Raw genomic sequence first — 18023 nt, forward strand, 5'->3', positions numbered from 1 at the left:
GATGGACCCACCTTTCCTCCGGACTCTCTCATTGACTTTTTGACAACAACTGACTTACTTCACAAACTCTGATGATACCTTCAGCCCTTTCTACCTCGATCTCTTGCTACCCTCTACCCTGCACTATCCCCTGCCCCGCTGTTTTCTGTAACCTACTGATCGCCCCTCCCCCCTTCTGCAGCCCAATACCCTCGCTTCCTTTCCTACCCTGCAGCGCTGTATAGCCCTTGTGGCTTAGCGCTTCTTTTTGATTATTATAATAATAAAACTACACAACATCTTAGCTTGTATAACGGTACTCGGGAGTTTGTTCTAATCATCCACAACTCTTAATAAACCAGTGCTTTTATATATCCTTCCTGAATCTAAATTTTTCCAGCTTAAAACCATTGCTGCGAGTGCTGTCTAGGCTAGATATTTTTAGCACGTTATTTACATTCCCTTTATTCATTCCTGTTTTCCATTTGTACACCTCAGTCATATCCCCCCTTAATTCTACGCCTTTCTAGAGAGTGCAGATTCAGGGCCCTCAGTTTATCCTCATAGGGAAGATTTCTGATACATAGGATTAACTTTGTCATCCTCCTCTGTCCTTTTTTCCAGTGTACAGTGGACCCTCGACCAGCGATATTAATCCGTTCCTGAGAGCTCATTGTTAATCGAAATTATCGTTAGTCGAGTTAATTTTCTCCATAAGAAATAATGGAAATCAAATTAATCCGTGCAAGACACCCAAAAGTATTGAAAATTTTTTTTTTACCACATGAAATATTAATTTTAATACACACAAATTGAAGAAGACATGCACAGTTGCATGACACTTACCTTTATTGAAGATCTGGTGGTGATTGATGGGATGGGAGGAGGGGAGAGTGTTGATGGTGTTAGTGTTTAGAAGGGGAATCCCCTTCCATTAGGACTTGAGGTGGCAAGTCCTTTTTCGGGGCTACTTCCCTTCTTCTTTTAATGCCACTAGGACCAGCTTGAGAGTCACTGGACCTCTGTCGCACAACATATCTGTCCATAGAGGCCTGTACCTCCTGTTCCTTTATGGCATTCCTAAAGTGTTTCACAACATTGCCAGTGTCACAATTAAACACTTGTTCAGGTTTCAATTCTTCACTGTCTATGTACTCCTTGAATTCCTGCACATATTTTTCAGCTGCTTTTTGGTCCAAACTGGCAGCCTCACCATGCCTTATCACACTATGTATGCCACTATGATTCTTAAATCTCTCAAACCAACCTTTGCTGGCCTTAAATTCACTGACATCACCACTAGTTGCTGGCATTTTTCTAATTAAATCCTCATGCAATTTCCTAGCCTTTTCACATATGATCGCTTGAGAGATGCTATCTCCTGCTATCTGTTTTTCGTTTATCCACACCAATAAGTCTCTCAACATCATCTATCACTTGCGATCTCAGTTTCGGAAACATAGTTGCACCTTTGGCAAGAACAGCTTCCTTGATTGCCGTTTTCTTGGCCACAATAGTAGCGATGGTTGATTGGGGTTTTGTGTACAACCTGGCCAGCTCGGAGACACGCACTCCACTTTCATACTTAGCAATGATCTCTTTCTTCATATCCATAGTAATTCTCACCCTTTTTGCTGTAGGGTTGGCACTAGAAGCTTTCTTGGGGCCCATGGTGACTTATTTTGCAGGTGCAATCACTAAAAAGGCTGTGATAATATGAAATGTTCCGATTGTATGCTTGGAAGTGACCGCGGTGGCTGGCTGGCTTGTAAACACTGGCCAAAGGTGGACGCATCTCAGACTGAACGAATAGTGTTGGTCGAGTTTGTTAGCGCTAGTTGAGGCAAAATTTTTGCGTTAAAAGTATCGCTGGTCGGATTTATCGTTAATCAATGCCATCGTTGGTCGAGGGTCCACCGTATATCCATTCTGCAGTACGGTGACCAAAGCTGTGCAGCAGCATTCCATTAAAAACCTGATACAAAGATGCACCATGGAAGAGTTTACTGTTATGAAGAGAGTATGAAGTTGCAGTGCAATGTTTTGTAGAACAACTTGAGAAAACTACACATAGCAAGTTTTGTGGCGGTGTTGTGCCGTCACAGAAGCTGGCGCTGCACCTCTCTCTGCTGCATGAGAGTTTGTTTCATGCTTGCTGTGTTGTACAGTTTCATCTGCTCACCAGACTTCTGTCAGTGAAGGTTAATGTATTTTAGATACTTAACTGAAAAATGTGCTGCTAGATTCCTTTCTTCTGTATTAAATTATTCCTATAGTGAAGTAAGTTTCAGTATTTGAAAGCTATTTAACTTACAAAGTCCCTCATCACTCCTGGTAAGAAGGTAAATACCAGCTCACAGACTCACACTTGTTCCCCACCACTGTTTCCTCCTGTTACACACTGTTTTTTAGGTAGTGTGTCAGCACTACGGTTTAAGCATTTCTCAGTGGTTTATATTAATCTGCTTTATTGTCACTGAAGGAAAACTAACATTCCTAACAGTGCAGAGAATGTACTTATGATGGAGCATAAGTTGTGGCTTAAATTTTAATTTTCCTAACAAATTACACCCTGTGTTAATACAATGTAACAAACTCATTCAAACTTCACAGCTAATTCACACTTTGAGGATGTAACTTGAGACAGCTTTTCAGTTAGTCTTGAGCCATCACCAAGTTGCAAGCAACTTGATAATGCTTCAGGATAAACCATAACATTGTTTAAAGTTTTATCTCCCATTTTTGGTTAGTTGTGAATTGTTGCAGTAACAGTATTGTAACTTTCATTTCAGTTTCAAGCTTGTTTGGGTTTATTGCTCCTCCATGATTATAATAATAATTCAAGCTTTTTTTTTTTTTAGTGTGATACTAATTTTGACTTACTTGTTTTCAGTGCACAGCCATGCAGAGCAAACTAGCTGAAGCTGAAACTGAACGAACTCGTTTGCTTGAAGTTGAGGTACTGTATGGCGAACTACAGTCGTGTATACAGGAGTCGGAGACCAAACGTGAAGGGTCCAAGTCTCGTGTCCAGGAGCTAGAACTCATGGTTCAGTCGGCAGAGTCTGAGATTTCCAGATTAAGAAACGAGATTGAGGTGCTGAATCAGGCTGGCCAGGCGGTGGAGACTGACCGAGAGCGGCTGGAGACAGATGCTCAGGACCTCGGAGCAGAGATGACAAAACTCAAGCTTGACGTGACACGCCTGCAGCACGAGGCAGATATTTATAAGAATGAAAGCGTACGATTACAAACTGAAGTTGATTTACATAGAGCTGAAAGTATAAAGTTTCAGAATGAAGGAGAGACTTTCAAGGCTGAAGTTCTGAAACTTCAGGCTAAAAGTGAAGATTTAAAGGAAGAAATTGTGAAGTTTCAGAATGGAGTAGATTGTTACAAGGCTGAAATGACTCGACTTGGACGGGAGAATCGAGATCTAGATGAAGAAGTAACGAGAGTGAGAAGTGAGCTAGATAGAGCAGAACGCGAGAACAACCAGTTACGTAGTGAACTGGAGGTCATGGAAGGTGAACACGAGAGGTTAAGAGGTGACTATGAGGTTCTTGAGACGGATAACAATAGAGCGAGGGGAGAATATGAAGCATTATCTCAAATAAATCAGATGAGAGAAGCTGAGAAAGAAAGTTTAGAAAGTGAAGTACAAAGAATTACCGCTCAGAATATGACCATCACTTCTGAAAATGAACATTTGCGTGATGAAATCCAGAGGCTGACAGAGGTGAGCACTTCAGAAGAGTCTGAGATAACACGCCTGAAAGCTGAAATTGAGAGATTCAAGCTTCTCGACTCTCAGTATAACGATCTTGAATTGAAATACAATGAGTTGCAAACTCAGGTTGCTACCATAGAAACTGGTGCAAGGAGTAAAAATACCTCAGAGTCAGAACCCCACAGTTTAGTGGTGGAGGAGGTTGACTGGGGTGTCGAGGGCAGAATAGAGAATGAACATCTAATTAAATCATCATCTGTAGACATGAAGTACCAAGAAGAAATAGATTCTCTTAAAGCTAAAGTGATTGCATTAGAAAAGGAAAAAAATCAACTGTATGATGAGTTACAGGCATCCAAAATGAAGAGTGGAAAAATGTTGCAAAAATTTAAGCTGACACAAGCTAAGAATGAAACTTTAGTTAAAGAAGTGCAGAAATTAAAAGCTAAAGCTGGAGGCTTCTCTGACCTTGATCAAGCTCTTGAGGAAGAGTGGAAGACACAAGTGGCAAGAGCAGAAACCGAGAGAGATGAACTTAAACAGAAACTAGATGAAGCTGAGAATGAGAAGGAACACTTAACTAATCAAGTGGATGTTCTCACTGCAGCTCAGGAGCATTACCTTGAACTCAAGGAAGACCAAGACACTACCATCAAGCTTTTGAAAGCTCGCAATAAGGAACTGGAAGCTCAGTTGCAGGCTCTGGAATGGAAGATATCAGAGCTGGAAGAGGTAGTAGAGCAGCACCAGACACAGGAAAATACTTTCACATCCTTGACAGTCCCACCTGCACCAGACTTGAAAGATTCTGAGGAAGTGGAGACCTTGAGAGCACATGTCACATCTCTCAATCAGGAAATAAATATATTGAAGTCTGAGAATGAAAGATTACAAAGTTTAACTGAAGAACTTGAAGACAAAGTTGAAAGTCTCAGTAGTGATAACGAGTCCTTCCAATCCTTAATAGAGAAACTGAGAGAGGCCAAGTCCAAAGCTGAAGGTGACATCAATAATTACAAGTCTTCGTACATAGAGCTGGACACTGAGCATACCTTGGTTAAAAAGGAGAAAGAGAAGATCAATGAAGAATTAAAGGAGCTTTCCTACACTCATAGCACCTTAAAGGCCGCTTACAACTCCATGTTTACAGAATATAACGACCTGAGGGACCTGTGTGACAGCCACAAGCATGACATAGGGATCTTGAAGGGAGAGAGAGATCGTCTGGTGGAGGAAGTGGACAGTCTGAAGAAGCAGCTGCAAGCTCTTCATGAAGAGGAAGAAGAGGAAACTATTCGTGCCTTACAAGAGGAGTTACTCAGTCTTAGAGAACAGAATAACCTCATTCATGAAGAGGTCAGTCATACTTATTTTGTTCCCTCTCATTGCTAATGTTCTATAACTCCAATAACTTTAATGAAGATTGAGACACCTATGCACCATATGGGAATATTTATTTAGGAAATGTTTTGCCACACAGTGGCTTCATCAGACTTTGTATTGGACTGATGAAGCCACTGTGTGGCAAAACGTTTCCTAAATAAAGATTCCCATATGGTGCATAAGTGTCTCAATCTTCAACTTGTCAGTTTTCAAAACCATTCATCACAATAACTTTAATACGTCTCAGTGGATAAAATAATAATAAATGCATGCCTTTAGTGTTAATGAAATATTCTATTACTTGAAGCTACCCTCAGATTGAATCTTTGTCTCCCAGATACCATGTGCTCTTCCACCCATATTGGTTTAGCACTTTTTCATGATCCATTGTTATCTGTTTTTACTAGTTGTTGTACCACTTTTAAGTAAGTTTAGTTTAAAACTTAGCCAGGATAATGTTATATGGGCCAAAGAAATATATTTTAACAAAATTTGTCATTTAAAAATACAAAATATTGTTTCTAAAATATACATAACTATAGGGCAAGGAGGAATAACATCTTGTAGGAGTGAGGAGCGAGTTGTGAGTGTGGGCCTCTCAAGGAAGGCTCCCTGATGTTAGAGAGGGGCTCTTGATCTAGGGAATTGGATCTGTGCTCCAGTTCCCTGAATTAAGTCTGAATACCTTCCACATTCCCTCATAGGCGCTGCATAATCTTATACGGATTTAGCGCCCCCCATGATTTTAATAATAATAATAATGCGAGTGTGTGGGAAGTTTGTAAGGCAGTGGGTAGAATGAAAGGGGGTAAGGCAGCTGGGACTGATGGGATTAAGACAGAAATGTTAAAAGCAGGGGGGGATTTAGTTTTGGAGTGGTTGGTGCTTTTATTTAATAAATGTATAAAAGAGGGTAAGGTACCTAGGGATTAGCAGAGAACATGCATAGTTCCTTCGTATAAAGGCAAAGGGGACAAAAGAGTGCAAAAATTATAGGGGAATAAGTCTGTTGAGTATGTTTGGTAAGGTGTATGGTATAAGGTGTATTAAGAGTAAGTTGGAGAGTAGGATAACAGATGAACAAGAAGGCTTTAGGAAAGGTAAGGGGGGTGTGTAGACCAAGTGTTTACAGTGAAACATATAGGTGGACAGCATTTAGATAAAGGTAAAGAGGTTTTTGTGGCATTTATGGATTGGGAAAAGGCATATGACAGGGTGGAGAGTGGGGGCAACATGGCAGATGTTGGAGGTGTATGGTATAGGGGGTAGGTTACTGAAAGCAGTGAAGAATTTTTACGAGGATAGTGAGGCTCAGGTTAGAGTATGTAGGAGAGGAGATTATTTCTCAGTAAAAGTAGGCCTTGGAAAAGGATGTGTGATGTCACCGTGGTTGCTCAATATACAGTGGACCCCCGGTTAACGATATTTTTTCATTCCAGAAGTATGTTCAGGCCAGTACTGACCGAATTTGTTCCCATAAGGAATATTGTGAAGTAGATTAGTCCATTTCAGACCCCCAAACATACACGTACAAACGCACTTACATAAATACACTTACATAATTGGTCGCATTGGGAGGTGATAGTTAAGCGGGGGTCCACTGTGTTTATAGTTGGGGTTGTAAGAGAAGTGAATGCTTAGGTGTTGGCAAGAGGTGTGGTGGTAAAAGATAAAGAATCTAACACAAAGTGGGAGTTGTCACAGTTACTCTTTGTGGATGACACTGTGCTTTTGGGAGATTCTGAAGAGAAGTTGCACAGGTTGGTGGATGAGTTTGGTAGGGCATGTAAAAGAAGAAAATTAAAAGTGAATATAGGAAAAAGTAAGGTGATGAGGATAACGAAAAAATTGGGTATTGAAAGATTAGATATCAGATTGGAGGGAGAGAGTATGGAGGAGGTGAATGTATTCAGATATTTACGAATGGACGAGTCAGATGGGTCTATGAGAGATGAGGTGAATCATAGAATTGATGATGGGAAAAACGTGTGTGGTGCACTTAGGAGTCTGTGGTGACAGAGAACTTTGTCCGTGGAAGCAAAGAGGTGAATGTATAAGAGTAGAGTTATACCAATGCTCTATGGGTGTGAAGCATGGATAATGAATGTTGCAACAAGGAGAAGGCTGGAGACAGTGGAGACGTCATGTCTGAGGGCAATGTGTCGTGTGAATATAATGCAGAGAATTCATAGTTTGGAAATTAGGAGGAGGTGCAGGATTACCAGAATTATTATCCAGAAGGCTGAGGAGGAGTTATTGAGATGGTTTGGACATGTAGAGAGGATGGAACAAAATAGAATGACTTTGAGAGTGTATAAATCTGTAGTGTAGGGAAGGAGGGGTAGGGGTTGGCCTAGGAAAGGTTGGAGGGACGGGGTAAAGGAGGTTTTGTGTGCAAGGGGCTTGGAGTTCCAGCAAGCATGCGTGAGTGTGTTAGAAGCGAAAGGATACAAATAGATTTTAGGACTTGATATGCTGTTGGAGTGTAAGCATGGTAACATTTATGAAGGGATTTAGGGAAACTGGCAGGATGGATTTGAGTCCTGGAGATGGGAAGTACAGTGTCTGCACTCTGAAGGAGGGGTGTTAATGTTGCAGTTTTATGAACTATAGTGTAAAGCACCCCTCTGGCAAGACAGTGATGGAGTAAGTGATGATGAAAGTTTTTTTTTTTTCGGGCCACCCTGCCTTGGTGGAAGACAGCCGATGTGTTAAGAATAATAAAAAAATAACATTATTGCAAAATTAAGTGAAATTTATCTTTTTTTTCATTTTCTAAATGCCCTGGTTATTCTGGACATTTTGAGCAGACGGCAACTAGAACTTGGAACTTCTTCCACTTGTATACGCTATTTCAATATACAGTACACTACTGTATGAACATTTAAAAATATACCAGAAATGTTATAAATGATGCAAAGGTGACATTAAAACATTATTAAAGATAATTGACAGAAGCCCACTTCCATTATAGTATGCTTCTCGCTTAGCGACGAATTTGTTTAATGATGTAATCTTAAGAACAGAACCCTGTCATTAAGTGAGGAGAGGCTGTATAAGCTAAGGACTAAAATATATTAACCCTTTAACCGTGTGTGACGTACTGGTACGCAGGTGCTGGGACTGTCCTAGCCATTTTTTGTTCACATAAATCTGCCACCTGACCTCAGGGCAACGCATTGTGTCTTATTCCATCCATTCATACTTTTGAGAAAATCTAAGGCCAGCAGTGTCCACACAATATATCATGGCTAAATACTCAGGGGGATGACTGTCTGATGTACACACAGTACTTAATTTAACTTTACCTACATACATGTACTTAACAAGTCACTTTCTACTGCCTCAAAATATCATTACTCACTGTGTAACTCCCTTAGCCTTAGGACCCCATAATTAAATGCTCAAAGTTCAATAAATTCTCATATCTAATCTAATGCAAATATTGAACAACTTGTTCTTTCTTTCAACACACCGGCCTTATCCCACCGAGGCGGGGTGGCCCAAAAGGAAAAATTAAAGTTTCTCCTTTTACATTTAGTAATATACACAAGAGAAGGGGTTACTAGTCTCTTGCCCCCGGCATTTTAGTCGCCTCTTACGACACGCATGGCTTACTGAGGAATTCTGTTCCACTTCCCCATGGAGATGAGGAAATAAAAAAGAACTAGAAAGTAAATAGAAGAAAACCCAGAGGGGTGTGCGTATATATGCTTGTACATGTTTGTGTAGTGTGACCTAAGTGTAAGTAGAAGTAGCAAGACGTACCTGAAATTTTGCATGTTTGAGACGGAAAAAAGGACACCAGCAATCCTACCATTATGTAAAACAATTACAGGCCTCTGTTTTACACTCACTTGGCAGGACGGTAGTACCTCCCTGGGCGGTTGCTGTCTACCAACCTACTACCTAGAAATGAATAACTTGTATTTCATAAATGTATAACCAAGTTGTATAATTAGAGAAACTTTATCAAACTATGTTTTTATAGCATTACCTAATAAAGTGGTCCCTCGATAATCGTAAGGCTTAATAGTCGTAATTTTCAAAAATCGTAACGTTATTTTCATCAGAACATTGGCTCGTGAATCGTCGCTTGACTTGCAAATAGTCGTTCGTCTGGTACGTGTACACACAGCCCTGAGCTGCCTCACACTCCATTCCCAGCCAGTGTGCCATTGTTTATCAGTGAGTGAGGATGACCCCACTAGTTAATATGATACATTTCATAATATTCCATTTATTTTAGTGCGTGCAACTGCTAAATAAGTCACCATGGCTCCAAAGAAACCTTCTAGTGCCAGCCCTTTGGTAAAGAATGCGAGAAACACACATAATTTAAGAAAAAGTTTGTAGAAAAATACGAAGGTGGTGGTGGTGGTAGAGTGGAAGCAGTTGTGATAGTGGTAGAGGGTGGTAGTGATGGTGGTAGTGATAGTGGTAGCGATAGTGGTAGCAGTTGTAATAGTGGTAGAAGGTGGTAGTGATGGTGGTAGCAGTTGTAATAGTGGTAGAAGGTGGTAGCGATGGTGGTAGCAGTTGTAATAGTGGTAGCAGTTGTAATAGTGGTAGAAGGTGGTAGCAATGGTGGTAGCAGTTGTAATAGTGGTAGAAGGTGGTAGCGATGGTGGTAGCAGTTGTAATAATGGTAGAAGGTGGTAGTGATGGTGGTGGCAGGTGTAATAGTGGTAGAAGGTGGTAGTGATGGTGGTAGCAGTTGTAATAGTGGTAGAAGGTGGTAGTGATGGTGGTAGCAGTTGTAATAGTGGTAGAAGGTGGTAGTGATGGTGGTAGCAGTTGTAATAGTGGTAGAAGGTGGTAGTGATGGTGGTGGCAGTTGTAATAGTGGTAGAAGGTGGTAGTGGTGGTGGTAGTTGTAATAGTGGTAGAAGGTGGTAGTGATGGTGGTAGCAATTGTAATAATGGTAGAAGGTGGTAGTGATGGTGGTAGCAGTTGTAATAGTGGTAGAAGTTGGTAGTGATGGTGGTAGCAATTGTAATAATGGTAGAAGGTGGTAGTGATGGTGATAGCAGTTGTAATAGTGGTAGAAGTTGGTAGTGATGGTGGTAGCAATTGTAATAATGGTAGAAGGTGGTAGTGATGGTGGTAGCAGTTGTAATAATGGTAGAAGGTGGTAGTGATGGTGGTAGCAGTTGTAATAGTGGTAGAAGGTGGTAGTGATGGTGGTAGCAGTTGTAATAGTGATAGAAGGTGGTAGTGATGGTGGTAGCAGTTGTAATAGTGGTAGAAGGTGGTAGTGATGGTGGTAGCAGTTGTAATAGTGGTAGAAGGTGGTGGTGATGGTGGTAGCAGTTGTAATAGTGGTAGAAGGTGGTAGTGATGGTAGCAGTTGTAATAGTGGTAGAAGATGGTAGTGATGGTGGTAGCAGTTATAATAATGGTAGAAGGTGGTAGTGATGGTGGTAGCAGTTGTAATAGTGGTAGAAGGATGGTGGTAGCAGTTGTAATAATGGTGGAAGGTGGTAGTGATTGTGGTAGCAGTTGTAATAGTGGTAGAAGGTGGTAGTGATGGTGGTAGCAGTTGTAATAGTGGTAGAAGGTGGTGGTGATGGTGGTAGCAGTTGTAATAGTGGTAGAAGGATGGTGGTAGCAGTTGTAATAATGGTGGAAGGTGGTAGTGATTGTGGTAGCAGTTGTAATAGTGGTAGAAGGTGGTAGTGATGGTGGTAGCAGTTGTAATAGTGGTAGAAGGTGGTGGTGATGGTGGTAGCAGTTGTAATAGTGGTAGAAGGTGGTAGTGATGGTGGTAGCAGTTGTAATAATGGTAGAAGGTGGTAGTGAGGGTGGTAGCAGTTGTTATAGCAGTAGAGGTGGTAGTGATGGTGGTAGCAGTTGTAATAGTGGTAGAAGGTGGTAGTGATGGTGGTATCAGTTGTAATAATGGTAGAAGGTGGTAGTGATGGTGGTAGCAGTTGTAATAATGGTAGAAGGTGGTAGTGATGGTGGTAGCAGTTGTAATAGTGGTAGAAGGTGGTAGTGATGGTGGTAGCAGTTGTAATAGTGGTAGAAGGTGGTAGTGATGGTGGTAGCAGTTGTAATAATGGTAGAAGGTGGTAGTGATGGTGGTAGCAGTTGTAATAGTGGTAGAAGGTGGTAGTGATGGTGGTAGAGGGTGTCGTCTTCAGTGATTCAGCAATTCTACTAACTCCTCCAATGTTGGAGTTATATAGGGCTACAGAAAACACCTCCGCCTCAGCTGCTGCTTCACCACCATTATGGACGGCTTACTCTCAGTGGCCCTTATACACTCAAAAACAACACACAACACAACACCTTGTGACATACATAATGACTTATTTTATTCATTCTAGAGTATATTCCATGTTTCTATGTTATTAGTATTGTTTATTATGTCATATTAGTTGAATTGTGATGGATAAATAAGCCGCAGAGTTGATATTAGTGTCATATTCTCCAACAATAAACTCGCCATCCCTCCCTCGCACAACCAAGTCTTCAATAAAGGTAAGTGTGATGTTAAATAAGAACTTAAGAAAGGAGGAACACTGCAACAGGCCTGGTGGCCCATACTAGGCAGGTCTTTCACAAATCCAACCCACTAACAGAACAAATGCTACCCAAGTAAAAAGCTCAGGTGCAAGTCTGACTCAAATCCAACTCCTCTCACTCGTGTATTTCTCTAACCTAAATTTGAAACTACCCAATGTTTTAGCTTCGATCACCCTACTAGGCAGACCGTTCCACTCATCAACTACCCCTATTACCAATGTTCATTTACATTTTATTAGTGCTTTACATTTATTTGGCATTCTTTTCTGCATGTAAATCTATATTTAAGCTAGGTAAGTGACCCCTGAAGTGACCTAGAGTCCTTATGGAGGGGGATTCCCCTTCCAAACAATAATCTCTCTTCCCTCTCTCCTCCTCCCTGTCTTCCATTCATCAACAACAGCCTTCAATAAAGGTAACTGTCATGTTGAATGTTCATTCTTTTGTGCATGTAAATCTATCTTTAACCCTTTCAGGGTCCGTCCCGTAGATCTACGGCTTTACGTTCAGGGTCCAAACCGTAGATCTACGTCATGAGCTCAGCTCACTCTGATAAACTGCGAGTGGTAAATTTGGGCCTAGATATGAGAGAATACATCTGTGGTATGTGTGCACCACATAAAACAAATCCTGCAGCACACTGTGTATAATGAGAGAGAAAAAACTGAGACCGTGATTTTCGATTAAAACAGCGACTTTGCAGTGTTTTTTCGTATGTTTTTATAGTTGTATTTGTGATTTCTTGGTCTCATTTGATAGAATGGAAGACATATTACAGAAATAGAGATAATTTTGATTGGTTTTAGCACTGGAAATGGCTTGAAACTGAGCTCAAAGTAGCAGAAATGTTAAATTTTTGCCGATATTCAAGAGTAAACAAACGACCTCACACGTCTAATACACGTCAGTTGGTGGGTCTAATATACATTCACAAATGTGGTGATATTTATACAGTTATTACAATATTGCACAACAGTAAATCTTCTATTTTTTGGTGTGAATAAAAATACATTGTGAATAAAAAATCAAAATGGAATTTATTTGTAAAGCCTCAAAACATAACTAATGAGCAGAGGAAATGTTAGTTTAGTTCCAGGAACACATACATTGTTTATTCTGGACCCTATTTTGAAATTGGAATATTTTGAACTTTGTGTTAAATTTGCCAAATTACCAATTTCCGGTCACTTTAATTTGTAGTTGAAACTGTTGACTTGGTAATTTCTTGTGCTCAATCGATAAAATAGAAGTAATACTAGTGAAATAGCTAAGAATTTGGTCGACTGGAATAATGTAATTGGCCTAAAATGGGAGTCAAAGTCGGCAAAATCGCCGATTCGTAAATATCGCTGACACATCAAAATTCACTAGAGCATAATTTTGTCAGTTTTCCATCAAATTTCGTACTTTTTGTTTTATTACGTTCACAAAAAGATTCTCTACCATTTCATAAGAAAAAATAAAAAAAAAATTTTGTGAAAATTCTTGGACACTGGGGGCACCACTTCAGATTTTGGCTTTGGACCCTGAAAGGGTTAAGGTTAAAAAAAAAATTGTTGCTGATACTTCTGGGTGTCTGGAACGAATTAATTGGATTTACATTATTTCTTATGGGGAAAATGGATTCGAAAATCGTCAATTTCGATAATAGTCACACTTCCAGGAACGGATTAATTACGAAAAACGAGGGACCACTGTAGAATAATCTATTCTCTTGAATACACTGTAACTCGTCTAATGACCATATGAACTGTTACTGCACTACAGATCATTGATTTGATTTGATTAGACCTGATGAATAAATTGTACGACTACATATAGTAAATTGATCATTTTGTTATATTATTCACTGTAATGTTACAAAATTGTAAAACAATAATGCTTCAAAATTGAAATGTTCAAATTTCATTGTTTAACCCTTTCAGGGTCCAAGGCCAAAATCTGAAGTGGTGCCCCAGTGTCCAAGAAATTTTGAAAAAAAAAAAAAAAAAAAAAATTCTTACAGAATTGAAGATAATATTTTTGTGAAGGTAATAAAACAAAAACAAATTTTTCTGATCAGTACTTACCGAGGTACAGTGGCGGGAAGTTGGCCCAAAATAACTGAGTGGCGGCAACATCAGTGACTTCCGCAAAATCGAATTTTTTTATTTTACGTTTTTTTTTATACTTTTTTCTTTTCTTTTCTATTTTTTTCTTTTTCTAATAACATTTGTGGTCTGTGAGACCAATATAATGTATATTGTATAAGTGTACACTCATTGTATTCAACACAATAACTGCACTAATTTGTTTATCATTATATTGCTTACAAAACTTGTTTACAAGTTTATTGTAAACAAAATGATGAAAATATTAGTGCGGTTATTGTGTTGAATACAACGGTACCATATAGTATCATATGGTACAATGGTGCCATAGGGTGCAATGGCACCATTTGGTACAATGGCACCATATGATACAAGGGTACCATATGATACAATGGTACCATATGATACAATGGTACCATATGATACAATGGTACCATATGATACAATGGTACCATATGATACAATGGTACCATATGATACAATGGTACCATATGATACAATGGTACCATATGATACAATGGTACCATATGATACAATGGTACCATATGATACAATGGTACCATATGGGACAATGGTACCATATGATACAATGGTACCATATGGTACATTGGCACCATTTGGTACAATGGCACCATTTGGTGCAATGGTACCATATGGTGCAATGGTACCTTATGGTACCATATGGTACATTGTACCATACAGTACAATGATACCATATGGTTCATTGTACTATATGGTACTGTTGTATTCAACACAAACACACTAATATTTTCATTATTATTTTGTTTACAATAGTTGTTTACAAAAATATGCAAAAATGTTGTATATTAGTAATGTTCTATTATATATTTACAAGTGTACAGGAACCTGACATGTTCCTTGAGGTGGATGACAAAGCATTTTGTCTCGGAAACTGTGGAGTCAGTAGCTAGCTTGCGTCGCCACTCGCTCGGTCTTGGCTGGTGTCTCCTGCTACCAAGACCTATTGACCATATGGTACATGGTATCATATGTTACAGGGTACCATATGGTACATTGTACTATATGATATAGGGTACCATGCAGTACAGGATAACATATGGCACAGGGTACCATATGGTACAGAGTACCATACAGTACAGGACACCATATGGTACAGATACTGGGATAACTATGGAAATAAGTCACCCCGACTTCTTTGGGTTATCCTAGGATTTTATACGTATGCTGCTATGTATGATAATCTATGTAATTGTATTTCTGTACACCTGAATAAACTTATTCAAGTGCATGTGGCATCATAAGTAGGTTTATTTAGTTATACACAAATAAAGTTACATAGAATATCATACTTAGCAGCATATTTTGGAGAACCTAGGATAACCCAAAAAAGTCAGACTTATTTCCATTAGGGTCCCTGTACCATATGGTATAATGTACTATATGGTACATTGTACCATATGGTACCATCGTACCATATGGCACAATGGTACCATATGGTTCAAAACCATAGAATTCGTCTTCAGCTCCACTTCCATCAGTCTTAGAACTGTAAGTTGTGAAGAGGAGAGTCAGAATTCACCCGGAGAGTGAGTGGGGAGTGAGAGCTTCCTTGCCGCCAGGCACGATGAATTCATCTACTTTGCCGGCTTTCCCACAATGCCATGTGGGCGTCCAGATTTTTTCTATGGTGTGCACACTGACCACTCAGACCCATTCTCTCAGATGTAGGCCTACCAGCCTTCTCGCGCTAAATTTGATGTCGCTAGAATTTTGGCATAGGTCTACAGTTTGGACCCTGAACGTAAAGCTGTAGATCTATGGGACGGACCCTGAAAGGGTTAACCCTTAAGCTGTCCAAACATAGATCTACGTTGATGTGTGTAGCACTCTTAACGTAGATCTACGTTTTTTTTTTTTACATGCTTTCAAATGGAGAAAATAAAGGTCGGAGCACTATGCATGTGAACGTAGATCTGCATTTGGACAGTTTAAGGGTTAAAATAACTCGATTGTACTTTATATTGTAAATTTTACAGTAACTGTTACCATTAAATCTATTATAGCTTAGATAATTTTAAGTTAATTTTAAGCCTGCCTGTAATGCTCTGCATACAAGGGGATTTTGATATGTATACCCAACTACTATAATACCTTGTACAACTATGTATGATGTCCTAATCAACTATTATTATGCCTCACTAGCAAAAGTAAACAAAGGAACCAGGAGCTGTTGTTCCACCACCAGCTTCCCTGCCAGCAAACAGTGTGTGCAAGTTGCTCAAAGATGACTTATTCAGTCCAAATTTATTATAATTTCATGATACTAACAGTAGAATTCATCAGAGAAGCACACTAGGTATGTAACCCAGTGAAGTCAACCACTGTGAATAATTTCCTTGTTTTGATGAGTCGCACACTGAAACAACTGTAATGTTATAAGTATTCCTTGTACATAGCCTTAGAAGAACAAATTTTTTTTTTTAACTGGCCATATCCCACTGAGGCAGGGTGACCCAAAAAGAAATTTTTTTTTTCTTTTTATATTTAGTAAATTATACAGGAGAAGGTGTTACTAGCCCTTTGCTCCTGGCATTCCAGTCGCCTCCTACGATACACATGGCTTACAAAGGAAGAACTATGTTCCATTTCCTCATGGAGATAAGCAGAAATAAACAAGAACTAGCAAAGAAAAAAAAAAGGAAGAAAACTCAGAGGGGTGTGTATATATATGCTTGTACATGCATGTGTAGTGTGACCTAAGTGTAAGTAGAAGTAGCAATATATACCTGGTATCCCACATGTTTCAGACAGTAAAGACACCAGCAATCCTACCATCATGTAAAACAATTACAGGTTTCTGTTTTACATTCAATTCACTTGGCAGGACGGTAGTACCTCCCTGGGTGGTTGCTGTTTACTAGCCTACTACCTAGGTTGGTAGAGAGCATATATATATATATATATATATATATATATATATATATATATATATATATATATATATATATATATATATATATATATATATATATACCGATTATTCAAAGTGAATCAATGTTTGAAGTGTTTAAACACCTTGAAACACATCTAATATTATAAACTGGTACAGCCTCTCCTCGCTTGATGATGGAGTTCCGTTCCTAAGACCACATCAGTAAATGAATTCGTTGCTAAGCGAGGAGCATACTATAATGGTACTGGGTTTGTGTCAACCATCTTTGATATTATTTTAATGTAACCTTTGGACCATTTATAACATTTCTGGTATATTTTTAAATGCTTATACAGTAGTGTACTGTATATTGTAATAAATAGACTAGCAGAAATCAGCTCTAAAATACATTATTTATGCAAACTGGTCAGAGAGCCCATTGTAATTCCGAGTCATTGGTAAACGAGTATGACGCTTTACCAGTGCCATTGTTTACCAGTGAGCGACGGTCCCCTCACGTGTTAATACGAAATATTTCATAATATTGGAGTGAATGGAGTGAATGATGGTGAAAGTTTTTCTTTTTCGGGCCACCCTGCCTTGGTGGGAATCGGCCAGTGTGATAATAAAAAAAAAAAATTCAATTCATTTTAGTGCTTGCAAGTGCTAAATAAGCTACCATGGCTCCAAAGAAAGCTCCTAGTGCCAAGCCTGTGGTAAAGGTGAGAAATACGATTGAATTTAAGAAAAACATTGAACAATATGAAAGTGGCGTATGTGTGGCTGAACTGGCCAGGATGTATAACAAACCCCATACAACCATATCTTCCATCGTGGCAAAGAAAAAGGAAATCAAGGAAGCTGTTGTTGCTTGGAGAAAACTGTGGCCAGATTGTGTCCACAAGAGGGATTTTGAAGGGTTTGTGGCTGACCCTGATGAGCCTATGTCAGTTCTGAAATCTATTGTGGCATTGGGGAGTTCCATGGGGTTGGATGTGAGTTTGGAGGATGTGGAAGAGTTGGTGGAGGACCACAACGAAGAGCTAACCACTGAGGAGCTGCAAGAGCTTCAGCAGGAACAGCAACAGATTGCAGCTCAGAATCTTGCTGCAGAGGAGGAGGAAGAGAGATGGAAGAAGGTGCCTTCTCAGAAATTAAGGAGTTTTTGTGAAATGTGGGTTAGGATGGAAAGATTTATGGAGAAACATCACCCTGAGAAGGATGTTGCAAGCCATATCGGCAACTTGTACAGTGACAGAGTCTTGGCCCATTTTAGGGAAGTTTTAAAGAGATGCCAGAAACAGAGCTCTCTGGACAGTTTTTTTGTGATACAGGACCCCAGTGACTCTCAAGCTGGTCCTAGTGGCATTAAGAAACAGAGAAGAGAAGTAACCC

The 18023-nt window shown here is 39.5% G+C and overlaps 1 protein-coding gene across 1 annotated transcript in view; it reads left to right on the forward strand.

Moving 5' to 3' along the window:
- LOC128705976 (golgin subfamily B member 1-like) overlaps positions 1-18023 on the forward strand; it is a 120442-nt gene that overhangs the window by 25053 nt on the left and 77366 nt on the right. Inside the window, exon 3 of the mRNA XM_070093845.1 lies at positions 2873-5065. Coding sequence (XP_069949946.1) covers positions 2873-5065 — 2193 coding nt within the window. The remainder of the gene's footprint in view (positions 1-2872; positions 5066-18023) is intronic.

The sequence above is a fragment of the Cherax quadricarinatus genome, chromosome 43 (assembly GCF_038502225.1).
Source record: "Cherax quadricarinatus isolate ZL_2023a chromosome 43, ASM3850222v1, whole genome shotgun sequence".
NCBI classification, from domain to species: domain Eukaryota; kingdom Metazoa; phylum Arthropoda; class Malacostraca; order Decapoda; family Parastacidae; genus Cherax; species Cherax quadricarinatus.